Genomic DNA, 13059 nt, shown 5'->3' with positions numbered 1-13059 from the left:
ACTGGACTGCCAGGAAAGTCCCAACTGCTTGTTTTTGTAAATAAAATTTTATTGACACACAGCTATGCCTACTAATTTACATATTGTCTGTGGCTGCTTTCCAGTGATGAGGGCAGAATTGAATAGTTATGACAGAGTCCATGCTGGCATCAAAAGCAAAAATATTTGCTCTCTGGTCCTTTACAGAAAAAAATCTGCCGACCCCTGATCTAGATTGGGCAAATAAAGTTTGGCAAATGTGAGCTAACTTTGTTTGTTGTACCATGCTGGGGAATTTGAAAGTTGAAATGGAAAATTCCTATCTTGTGGACAAAAACCACTCCTAGTATCGGTTCCCACAGGACATAGCTGCCTCAGATTTTTCCAGTTAGTTACTTGTTTTGTGCTTCTTGCATCAGTCTCCTGTTTCTTTGAACTGTGTTTGGGGACAGCTAAGCAGAACACTATAACCCAGTTGATCTAATTCATCTATGTGAAAAAAAAAACTTAAGTTCACAGTAGGCTGCTTTCTGGGTAAGAAGCATAGAGTATGGTATATGGTAGAATTACTAGAGATTTATGGGAGCCTTTCTTGAGAAGGGCAGAGCTATTAATACTTGTTCTTGTTTTCCCTATTTTAGATTCTGAAGCGTGTTCCCAATAGTGTACTGTGGCTGTTACGTTTTCCAGCAGTAGGAGAACCTAATATTCAACAGTATGCACAAAATATGGGACTTCCTCAGAACCGTATCATTTTTTCACCTGTTGCTCCTAAAGAGGAACATGTCCGGAGAGGCCAGCTGGCTGATGTCTGTCTAGACACTCCCCTTTGTAATGGACACACCACAGGGATGGATGTTCTCTGGGCAGGGACACCCATGGTGACTATGCCAGGTGAGTTGTTTCCTTATTCTTTTAAAAATCTCCTTGGAAGAAACACTTCCAGGTGAAATCATATGTACTAGAAGCAATATTTAGGGCAAAATGATAGAAAATGAGACTTGTTCAGGTCTGAACATGTCTCATCTGCATTGTGTGGATATTTAAACATAAATAACATTAATAACTGTCTGCTATTTGCATTCTCAAATGTGCAATTATCTTTTTTTACTGCAGGAGAGACTCTTGCTTCTCGAGTTGCTGCTTCCCAGCTCACTTGTTTAGGTTGTCTTGAGCTTATTGCTAAGAATAGACAAGAATATGAAGACATAGCTGTGAAGCTGGGGACTGATCTAGAATAGTAAGTAAACTTTTGCATGAAAAATTATATGGTATAGTGAAGGAAATAAGGAAAATTTAGAGAGAATTTAGGTGTGAAATCATAAAATAAGGGTAATATAAAATAAGTGAATTAGTTGTATGCTCTCTGGATGAGATAAGAACTTTTTATTTTTTATTTAATTTATTTTGGCTGTGCTGTGAGGAATGAGGGATCTTAGTTCTCCAACCAGGGATCAAATCCTTGCCCCCTGCAGTGGAAGTGTGGAGTCTTAACCACTGGATTGCCAATATATAAAGACTGAAGAATATTTACATTTTAAATCCTTTAATAGGAAAGTAAACAAGGAAATGACACTGACCAAAGTAGAAAATCAAATAGTTAACAGGAAAAAGTTTCAGCCTCTGTCGTAGAAATAAATATTTCTGTATGTATTTATTTATTGGCTGTGCCATGCTGCTTGCAGGATCTTAGTTCCCTGGCTAGGAACTGAACCCATGCCCTTGGGCAGGGTAAGTGCAGAAGCCTAACCACTGAACTATGAAGGAATTCCCTAGTAGAAATAAAATAACATTGAGGTATACCCATTATTTGGCTATAAAGTGAAAGACTTTTAATATGATACCAATGATGAGGGAGCATTGAGGTGCTGGCCTTTTCATACGTTGGTAAATAAATTGGTGCAATCTTTTTAAAGCTTTAAAAAAAGCCGAATCTTTGACCCTAATAATATCCAGGTACAACGTAAATGCTTAGATAAATGATGCTTTATCCATACAATAAAATAGTGTATTACTTAAATGAGATTTTTCTTTGGGTATTATGGGTGATTTTTTTTTTCTTTTTGTTTTTCTGAGAAGTAGCATATTATGTAGAAGCTTAAAGAAGCACCCTCTTTGAGGTAGACTTACTGGATTTGAATCCAGACTCTCATAATTCTTGTGACTTTGGACAAGTTAGTCTTTATGTGCCTCGGTTTTTCCATCTGCAAAATGGGGATGAATGATAGTACCTACCTTGCAGAGATGTGAGGATTTTAAAAAGGTCTTCCATGTGAAGCACTTGCAACAGTTCTTGGTACATAGTAAGCATTCAACAGATGTATGTTAAGCATTTATTTATTTTCAAAATTTTCTCCATTGAACATGACATATAGCTAAGAAAAATAAGTGAAAAATTTGAGACCGGGCATTAAATATGAAGCTTCAGGTCTATCATCCCAGAGATAACTACAGTAAATAATTTAGTGTATTTTTTTTAATGTTTTTGGAACTTAGCTGATTTCATATAAATAATGCTTTTCCCCAAGATTTTGTTGTGAAAAATTTCAGTTTTATAATAAACACATACTTACCACCTAGCTTCCACCACTAATATTCTTCTATACTTCTACCACATTTATTTCATCTATTTATTTCTATACCCATTTAGTAATCCATCTTATTTGAAGTAAATTATAGACATCAGTGTTTTTACTTCAGAATGGACATCATTAAGAGTTTAATATTTGCTTCTCTTTTCTTTTGAGGTAAAATTTAAATACAGTGGAATGCACTAATCTTTTTTTAAATTTTGTTAATTGAAGTGTAGTTGATTTACAACATTGTGTTTCTGGTGTATAGCAGAATTGATTCAGTTATACACACGCACATATTTTTCATTTTCTTTTCCATTATGGTTTATTATGGGATATTGAATATAGTCCCTTGTGCTATAAACTAGGATCTTGTTTATTTTATATATACGATATACCTGTGTGTGTGTATGCTATGTATAGTATCTGCTAATCCCAACTGGAATACACAAATCTGAAGTGAGTTTTGAGAAATACCTTTATAAGCCAAACCTCCAACAAGATATAGCATATTACCATCACTCCAGAAGGTTGCTTCACACCCCTTCTCAGTTGGTCCACCTCACCAGCCCTGAGAAAACCACTGTTCTGAGTTTTTTCCCACTGTAGTTTATTTGGGGCTTACCAGGTGGCACTAGTGGTGAAGGACCTGCCTGCAATGCAGGAGATGTAAGAGATGCAGGTCTGATCCCTGGCTTGGGAAGATCCCCTGGAGGAGGGCATGACAACCCACTCCAGTATTCTTGCCTGGAGAATCCCATGGACAGAGGAGCCTACAGTCCATGGGGTCGCAGAGTCGGACCCCACTGAAGCAACTTCGCATGCACACACACATGCACATAATTTACTTAGTTTTATTAGAACCTCTTGCAAATGGAATCATACATTATGTACTCAGAAGGCTTCTTTCACTCAGGATAATGTTTTAAGATTCATCCATGTTGTTGGCTGATATCAGTAACTCATTCCCTTTTATTGCTGAGTAATATTTCAGTGTATGGATGCAGAGTGCTGAGATTCAGAATTTTATTTGGAAGATAACATTAATATGGTTATGGTTGGTTTGAGACCAGTGGATATGCATAGCCATTTTACTAGTTTCTGGCACAGCAAACAATAAAATAACATTTTAATTAATTAAAAAACTCTTTAGGAGTATTCCAGCTTCTGGTTTTAAAGTAATACTTGTCTCTATATAAGAATAGTTTCATGACAAATGATATATTCAGAACAAGAGTCGAGAGTGAATTCTTTCCTGTGTTCCCAGAAGAATTGATTTTTTTTTCCTGTTTCTGAACAAGTAATATTAGGAACACTTTTTAAAAAAATTAATTTATTTTAATTGGAGGATAATTACTTTATACTATTGTGATTTCTGCCATACATTGACATGAATCAGCCATGGGTGCACATGTGTCCTCCCATCCTGAACCCTCCTCCCATCTCCCTTACCACCTCATCCCTCTGGGTTGTCCCAGAGCACCAGTGCCCTGCTTCTTGTATCAAACTTGCATTGGTCATCTATTTTATATGTAGTAGTATACATATTTCAATGCTGTTCTCTCAAATCATCCCACACTCACCTTCTCCCACATAGTGCAAAAGTCCTTGAATATAGGATCATTATTACTGTCTTTCTAAATTCCATATATATATATATAAAAATACACTGTATTGGAGTTTCTCTTTCTGACTTACTTCACTCTGTATGATAGGCTCCAGTTTCATCCACCTCATTAGAGCAGACTCAAACACATTCTTTTTCATAGCCGAGTAATATTCCATTGTGTATATGTACCACAACTTCCTAAACTATTCACCTGCTGATGGACATCTAGGTTGCTTCCATGTGCTAGCTATTGTAAACAGTGCTGCAATGAACATAGGGGTACATGTGTTTCAGTTGTGGTTTTCTCGGTGTATATGCCCAGCAGTAGGATTTCTGGGTCGGATGGCAGTTCTAATTGCTGTTTTTTTAAGGAATCTCCACACTGTTCTCCATAGTGGCTGTTACCAGTTTGCCTCCCCACCAACAGTGTAAGAGGGTTCCCTTTTCTCCACAGCCTCTCCAGCATTTATTGTTTGTAGACTTTGATGGCAGCCATTCTGACTGGTGTGAGATGATACCTCATTGTGGTTTTGATTTGCATTTCTCTAATAATGAGTGATGTTGAGCACCTTTTGATGTATTATTAGCCCATCTGTATGTCTTCATTGGAGAAATGTCTGTTTAGTTCTTTGGCCCACTTTTTGATTGGGTTGTTCATTTTTCTGGTATTGAGCTTCATGAGCTACTTGTGTATTTTGGAGATTAATTCTTCGGCAGTTGTTTTATTTGCTATTATTTTCTCTCATTCTGAAGATGCCTTTTCACCTTGCTTACAGTTTCCTTTATTGTGCAAAAGCTTTTAAGTTTAATTAGGTCCCATACTGTTTATTTTTGTTTTTATTTCCATTACTCTGGGAAGTGGGTCAGAGAGGCTCTTGCTGTGACTTATGTCAGAGTGTTCTGCCTATGTTTTCCTCTAAGAATTTTACAGTTTCTGGTCTTATGTTTAGACCTTTAATCCATTTTGTATGGTGTTAGAAAGTGTTCTAATTTCATTCTTTTACACATAGTTGACCAGTTTTCCCAGCACCACCTGATAAAGAGATTCTTTTCTCCACTGTATATTTTTGCCTCCTTTGTCAAAGATAAAGTGTCCATAGGTACATGGTTTTCTCTCTGGGCTTTCTATTTTGTTCCATTGATCTGTATTTCTGTCTTTATGCCGGTACCATACTGTCCTGATGACTGTAGTTTTGTAGTATATAGTCTGAAGTCAGGAAGGTTGATTCCTCCGGTTCCATTCTTCTTTCCCAAGATTGCTTTGGCTATTGGAGATTTTTTGTGTTTCCATACAAACTGAAATTATTTGTTCTAGTTCCATGAAAAATACCATTGGTAGCTTGATAGGGATTGCATTGAATCTATGGATTACTTGCAGTAGTATAATCATTTTCACCATATTGATTCTTCCAATCCATGAATGTGGTATATTTCTCCATCTATTTGTGTCATCTTTGATTTCTTTCATCAGTGTTTTATAGTTTTCTATATATAGGTCTTTTGTTTATTTAGTAAAATGCATTCCTAAGTATTTTACTCTTTTCCTTGTAATGGAGAATGGGGTTGTTTCCTTAATTTCTCTTTTTTCATATACATTGCAGTGTATAGGAATGCAAGGGATTTCCTTGTATTAATTTTATATCCTGCAACTTCATTGATTAACCTCTAGTAGTTTTCTGGTGGTATCTTTAGGGTTTTCTATGTAGAGGATCATGTCATCTGCAAACAGAGTTTTACTTCTTCTTTTCCAGTCTGGATTCCTTTTATTTCTTTTCTTTGGTTGCTGTGGCTAGGACTTCCAAAACTATGTTGAATAGTAGTGGTGAGAGTGGGCACCCTTGTCTTGTTCCTAATTTTAGAGGGAATGCTTTTCAGTTTTTTGCTCTTGACAATAATGTTTGCTGTGGGTTTGTTGTATATGGCTTTTATTATGTTGAGGTATGTTCCTTCTATGCCTGCTTTCTGGAGCGTTTTTATCATAAATAGGTGTTAAATTTTGTCAAAGGCTTTCTCTGCATCTGTTGGAATAATCATATGGTTTTTATCTTTTCAGTTTGTTAATATGGTGTATCATATTGATTGATTTGCAAATATTGAGGAATCCTTGCATCCCTGGAATAAAGCCCACTTGGTCATGATGTGTGATCTTTTTAATATGTTGTTGGATTCTGTTTGTTAGAATTTTGTTGAGTATTTTTGCATTTATGTTCATCAGTGACATTGGCTTGTAGTTTTCTTTTTTTGTGGCATCCTTGTCTGGTTGTGTTAGATTAGGGTGATTGTAGCCTCATAGAATTGAGTTTGGGAGTTTACCTTCCTCTGCAATTTTCTGGAAGAGTTTGAGTAGGATAGGTGTTAGCTCTTCTCTAAATTTTTGGTAGAATTCAGCTGTGAAGCCGTCTGGTCCTGGGCTTTTGTTTGCTGGAAGATTTCTGATTACAGTTTCGATTTCCTTGCTTGTGATGGGCCTGTTAAGATTTTTTATTTCTTCCTGGTTCAGTTTCGGAAAGTTGTGCTTTTCTAAGAATTTGTTCATTTCTTCCAAGTTGTCCATTTTATTGGCATATAGTTGCTGATAGTAATCTCTTCTGATTCTTTGTATTTCTGTGTTGTCTGTTGTGATTTCTCCATTTTCATTTCTGATTTTGTTGATTTGATTCTTCCTTTTTTCCTTGATGAGTCTGGCTAATGGTTTGTCTATTTTATTTATCTTCTCAAAGAACCAGCTTTTAGTTTTGTTGATCTTTGCTATAGTCTCATTCATTAATTTTTCACTTATTTCTTCTCTGGTTTTTATGATTTCTTTCCTTTTGCTAACTTTGGGGTTCTTCTGTTGTTCTTTTTCTAGTTGCTTCTTTTTCTAGTTGCTTTAGGTATAAAGTTAGGTTGTTTATTTGATGTTTTTCTTCTTTCTTGAGGTAGGCTTGTATTGCTATGAACCTCCCTCTTATCATGGATTTTACTGAATCTGATACATTTTTGGTTGTCATGTTTTCATTTTCATTTGTTTCTATGCATATTTTGATTTCCTTTTTGATTTCTTCCATGATCTGTTGATTTTTCAGAAGCATTTTGTTTAGTTTCCATATGTTTGTTTTTTATAGTTCTTTTTTTCCTGTAGTTGGTATGTACATTGTGATCAGAAAAAGAAGCTTGAAATGATTTTAATTTTTAAAAATTTGCCAAGGCTAGATTTTTGGCCCAGGATGTGATCTCTCTTGGAGAATGTTCCATGTGCACTTGAGAAAAAGGTGAAATCCACTATTTTGGGGTGAAATACCCTGTAAATAGCAATTAGGTCTAACTGGTCCACATTGTATAGTTTAAAGCTTGTGTTTCCTTGCTAATTTTGTTTGGTTGATCTATCCATAGGAGTGAGTGGGGTATTAAATCCCCCACTATTATTGAGAACACTTTTTTTGTATCTAAATAACCAACTCAGTTCATGTACAAGGGGAAAATTATAGCAGTAGATGTTGCATTTTTCCCCTGGAGTGTTTTCCTATTTCATTAAAATGTTCATAAAATGAATATTTACATCTGTTTGTGCCTTAGCTGTTGTGAATGGTGCTTCAGTGAACATCTTTGCATGGCCAGATGTGTCTGCATCTCTGATTTCTTTTGAATAGATTAAAAAGGTTATTGACAGGTCATACGGTTATGAACATTTATGGTTCTAACAGACACATTGCTAAATTGCTTATTGAAAGAGTAAAGCAGTTTACATTCTAACCAGTAGTACAGAGGGATAGATATGTGTCATTGCCAAGAATTGTTTTTATTTTAAAGGTAGGAATAAGATGAATGGAGAAAGCATGGTATCTCTTGGATATACTTGTTTAGGAAAGAATTAAATTTTTTCACAGAATGTGGGGGTGAACTCCATTATAGGTGTTTAACATTTTGTTATTTGTGATCTTTCACTGTTTTAGCATTGAGGTAATGGTGGGCCAGTCAGAAGAGAAAATCTTATAAAAAAGTTTGGCCATGTAATTTACCACAGAGGTGTTTAGGTATTTATGGGAGCTAGTTCTGAGTTTCTGTTGTAATTTATAAATTTGGCTCCTTTTTATTATCCAGCCTGAAGAAAATTCGTGGCAAAGTCTGGAAGCAGAGAATATCTAGCCCCCTGTTCAACACCAAACAATACACAATGGAACTAGAGAGGCTGTATCTACAGATGTGGGAGCATTATGCAGCTGGCAACAAACCTGATCACATGATTAAGCCTGTTGAAGTCACTGAATCTGCCTAAATAAAGACACCATGTACACAGGAGAATTACCCCTATACCTGAGCCTCAACCTTCTGGTGAAAGGGAACTAGATATGTACTTTTTACTTATCTGTATGGTATCATCATGTTGCAGATGGGTGACAAATAATGATAATACAATAGCACAGCCAGACTTGGTTCCTGCATGATAGGGAGAGACACAGGAGATGGGAAACTGCTATTCCACAAGGAGTCTCCATAGGATTTTGCAGCAACCAGGTGGTGCATAGGTCTGGAAGGTCTGATCTCCCTTGGTCTTCCATGGGATGGATAGTGTGGAGGGGAGAGAGAGATTGTCCAGCCGTTTTGTGATTCCATGGATTGATGAGTCTTCTGAATTTTTTTTTTCTTTATATTTTGGGTATTGGAGCTTTTTAAAATGTTTGGTTTCAGGTATTTTTATTCATGTGAAGTGTATATGATTATCTTGAGATAAGGTTTTAAGCTAAAATTTTCCTTGTTTTAGTTTCTGAACTCTACGGATTAATGGGAACTTTGCTGGTGTAGTCTTTTTATAGGTTTTATAAACCACTTGAGCCTATATCAGTCGTTTTAGTGTCTGACATAATGTCTGGAGCTATCAGTGCTTTGTTGGTTTAGATGATGATGATGACAACGACGACGATGATGAAGACTTAATATTTTTCCTGGTCTGTTTCCTAGTTCCTTCTTCCCCTCCCCTGACTTTAAAATTTTTCCTGTAACTTGGCTAACAAAACCAAGTCTGATTCAGAACCTCCCAGAGTGTTTCTCTTAAACATATCATTTGGTGCCAAATGAAAATTCTTAGGAGTGATTATTAATTATGAAGGGCACAGTTGTGGTACTGTCATTGATGATGATAATATAGGTTTTCTTGGCCTAGAGTCTTGACCTATTTCACCAGTGTTTTACCTTTAACTGTCCCTCTATGCTGCTTCCAAAAGTGATAATGTGTGATAATATTTTTACCTTCATTTCTGAAGTTTGTTTTTTTTAAAGTGAGTCCTGTTCTTCCTATTTCTTTCAGCAGAAATGAAATCCCAGGTAAGTATTCAAATATTTGATCAGTAAGTCACAGTTATCTCTGATACATTAAATAACTTTCATCAAAAAACATGTTATAGGAAAAAAGCTGTAAAGGACCAGATAATGTATATGAGTAATTATTTTTCAGACCTTCTAGGGTATCATGTGTAATAACTGTCTTCTGGGCTTGATCCTGAAGTCTTTTCGGACTCAGCCTCAGTAGTAGCAAACTGCACTGCTACTTGGTTTGGAGTACAAATTAGACTTTAGCCCTCCTGGAGCTTGAGTTTTTTGGTATTAAAAACCATAGGAGTAAAATTGAATTTCAACAAAGGATGGAGAGCTTGAGGCTTAAATAAGCCAACATATGAATATATGTTTTTGTCTTGCTGTACTGCACATATGCTATCCAGTAACAGGTAATATTTTGTCTGCTAGTAGTGTTCTAGATTATAATGTCTTTCCAAAGTGCTGAGGCAGTGCACCTATTTTGTAGTTGCAGCTGATGCCTGAATGTATCCTAGCTGACAACTTATTGATTAATAAGAACTTTCTGAAATTTTTGAAAGATTCATACTATTAACCAAAATCTGAGCAGAGTCTCAAGTGTAATTCTATCCAGAATTACATGTTAATGAACTTGTGTACCTTTTAACAATGTAAATGAAAGAACATCAGTTTAGGGATTTCTTAATTTATTTTTTATCTAATTAAGATACCAGTTAAAGGTTGCCAGCTTGGTTGCAAATAAATTGATGTTTGAAATTTACCAAGCTACTTAATGTGGAATAGGATAATATACTTCCAGTGCCCTCAAGGCTGTGACCTTACAGCCATTTTACATAGCACATCATTCCTCCTATAGGGATGAACCTTTTCCTGGCACGAAAAGTAGCCGCTCTGGTTGAAGCTTTGCTTATTGTAACAGGCTTTTGTTTCCAGGTAACATGTCTGTGGAGGACTTATTTCTGAATAGAGATATAGATATTACTGGAAACTACTTGTTTTTTTCTATTATACTCTGCTTTATCAAAGAAGTAAAACATTTAAATTGTGCTACAGAAATTCAGATGTTGTCTTGCAATCTTTAAACAATAAATGAATGATTTGCCCTTAATATGGCTGATGTATTTTGTGTTCTGTTAAATTGAGCATTGGCTGGAATAATAGGGTCCTCCAATGATGAAATCTATATTTCAACAGTTCTAAACAACAACAGGACCAAATTTCCTTATAGTGCACCTATGATAGTAAGAATTATTTCATTTTCTCAGTCATGTGTGGTGGAGCATGGGTCAGGTTGGTGTATAATCTATTAAGACTTGAGAAAGCCTGAGACTCCCAGCGCACTCACTTGCGCTTGTTCCTGTTTAGCTTATAATCATTCTGGCTTCATCTGCCCTTGTAGTCTCATTGTTTATGTGGACTGTCCCTTCCCACTTTGTATGGTGATTGAACTCAAAGACAGGTATGAGGGAGGAGGATAGCCATGTATCAGGGACCAGAACAGGCTGTTCAGGTGCCTGTTTTCACAGAGATATAAACAAGAATTTGTTTCCAATAAAATATCTGGTGCTTTACCTCCTAAGTTCTGTGGACTGTGACCCTCAAAGCCCTAATGTAGGTTGGTGTTTGTTTCTTGGAAGATGGAACAAGAAAGGTATCCAGTAACTTAGTCATAAATACTTACTACCCTCTTGACTATTTATCAGGAATCTGCATCAGTTATTTTCAGTCTGCTTCAGCTCCTTCTGCCTCCAGTCTAAAGGAGTTTATGTACCTTGAATAAACTTGTGTAACTTACCGTTTGATTCCAGTCCTAAACCCACTCTTTACTTGAAGCACATGTCTTTTAATATTTACAGCTAATGTTCAGATACTTTCCCCAAACCTCTGAGCCACACAGTTATGTAAGCCTTATTTTTATGGAAGCAGCTTATAGGGGTAAATTGAGTTTCTTGTAAGAGGTAAGGTTATAATGATAAACCTTTTTTAACCCAATTTCTTATCAAATCAGAAAGTACCTTTATATATGTAGATAGGCAGTATGGTGCTTCAGACTAAATTAGTGCTACTGGAATTTGAATTCTAGCTCCCTGCCACTTTTTAGCCACTGATTGCTATAAAATGAGAGTACTAACATTGCTTTTTTAAAGTGTCTGTAAGGATTAAATCCAAATAAAACGTTTGGAACTATTTCTAACATGATATAAACTCGTTATTAATATTTTTAAATGCCAAGGACATTTTATTTGTATTCTGTTGGCCAGATGCTTAAATTATGGGCTGTATGGCTTTTTGCCAGAGAATCGGGCACAATATAGAAAGCATTTGCTTACCTCTGTGTGTGTGTGTGTGTGTGTGTGTTTTTCTTTTAATCTACCCCCGTTTGTTTTTCTTGGTGTCAGGAGTGAGTGCCAAAAGGCTTCAAGTTAACTCCTCTTTATCTGCAGAATTCGGAGGGTTCTGGAAGCGGGCATCACAGTTCAGTATTGCCAGGCACTTTTGGGTTGCTGCTTCCTCTTATCTAGGGGTCTGGCCTGCGTGCCCGAGCCCCCGCCCGCCCCCCCACCCGCCCCGCCCCCCCACCGCCCCCGCCCCCACCCCTGCGGCCACCCGCCCCCCGTCCCTGCGCCCGTGCCCCGGCGCCTCTTCACACGCTCCCCGGCGCCTCTGCACACGCTCCCCGGCGCCTCTGCGCACGGCTCCCCTGCGCCCGCACCTGCGCCCCAGCCCCCACACCCCTATCCCTCAACTTCATGTGTGATTGGGGGAGGCAAAGGAACCTAGAGGCACGGGCAATTCAAGCAAGAAACAGGGCTCGCTTATCCAAGTCCTCACAAATGATGAAATTGCTCTGAAGGATTTGGCTCGGTTTTTCCCTGTCGCCCCCTAAAATGAAGGATTGCTAAACTACGTCATCTGTGTGAAATGGCGCCTTCACTGTGGAAAGAGATGGACGTGATTCCGGAAGTACTGTTCCTGGGCGCCAAATTCATAACCGCGAAAGTTTGAATCTGCCCGGGGAACACGCTGATAGGTGGGTACAGGGAGGGCGGGAATACGTCAGTTCCAACCGCCAGCTGAGCCCGGGCCCTATAAAAGGGCTTGCGCTTGGTATTCGTTACAGTTGCTCGGGAGTTTGCACACCGCCCGCTTGTCTGAGGAGAGCAGCGACTGACTAGGCCAGAGGCTGCCGAAGCAGGTAGGTGAACGGAGGGTACCAAAGCGAGCAAATCTTGAAACTTGTTGCGGTTGAGCAGGCTTCATTAAAGTGAGGACCACCATAAGCCCTGGACACTGATTGTGACCACCATAAGCCCTGGACACTGATTGTCCGTGAATCTTGACTGAGATTTTGGCAAAATATTTTGCCTGTTTGCACCTAATGCTTTTGGAAGAAGGAATTTTTGTGCCTGTGTTAGGATATTAACTCCGCTAAAGATGGGGGATGGGCAAGCAGATATACCAGTTTGGGGCATAAGGAAATAGGCTGGGAGGTGGCATACAGCTGCAGCAGGGTGGAAGGCTGACTGGCTGGAGTTTGGAGTATGGAGGTAGGGGCAGGTGGAGGCTGGGTAGGGGTGCATGTATGTTCCTGGGGGTAGGGTGGGG

The 13059-nt window shown here is 38.0% G+C and overlaps 2 protein-coding genes across 4 annotated transcripts in view; both read left to right on the top strand.

The window, feature by feature from the left end:
• The window catches only part of OGT (O-linked N-acetylglucosamine (GlcNAc) transferase), a 40995-nt gene extending 30434 nt beyond the window's left edge, over window positions 1–10561 (top strand). The window contains exons 20-22 of one of the 2 annotated variants that reach the window (XM_040265706.1): window positions 621–873; window positions 1096–1219; window positions 8242–10561. In XM_040265706.1, coding sequence (XP_040121640.1) covers window positions 621–873; window positions 1096–1219; window positions 8242–8416 — 552 coding nt within the window. In that variant the 3' untranslated portion in view covers window positions 8417–10561. The remainder of the gene's footprint in view (window positions 1–620; window positions 874–1095; window positions 1220–8241) is intronic. The other variant, XM_040265707.1, reaches the window with a different exon arrangement.
• Window positions 10562–12232: 1671 nt separating this feature from the next.
• The window catches only part of GCNA (germ cell nuclear acidic peptidase), a 25139-nt gene continuing 24312 nt past the window's right edge, over window positions 12233–13059 (top strand). Inside the window, exons 1-2 of one of the 2 annotated variants that reach the window (XM_040265704.1) lie at window positions 12233–12484; window positions 12575–12649. The gene's annotated coding sequence lies outside the window, so the exon portion shown is untranslated. Of the gene's footprint in view, window positions 12650–13059 lie in introns of both variants that reach the window. The other variant, XM_040265703.1, reaches the window with a different exon arrangement.

Source organism: Oryx dammah, unplaced genomic scaffold, assembly GCF_014754425.2.
Source record: "Oryx dammah isolate SB20612 unplaced genomic scaffold, SCBI_Odam_1.1 HiC_scaffold_23, whole genome shotgun sequence".
NCBI lineage: Eukaryota > Metazoa > Chordata > Mammalia > Artiodactyla > Bovidae > Oryx > Oryx dammah.
Note: the sequence above shows the minus strand (reverse complement) of the source record. Positions and strands in the feature narration are given on the sequence as shown.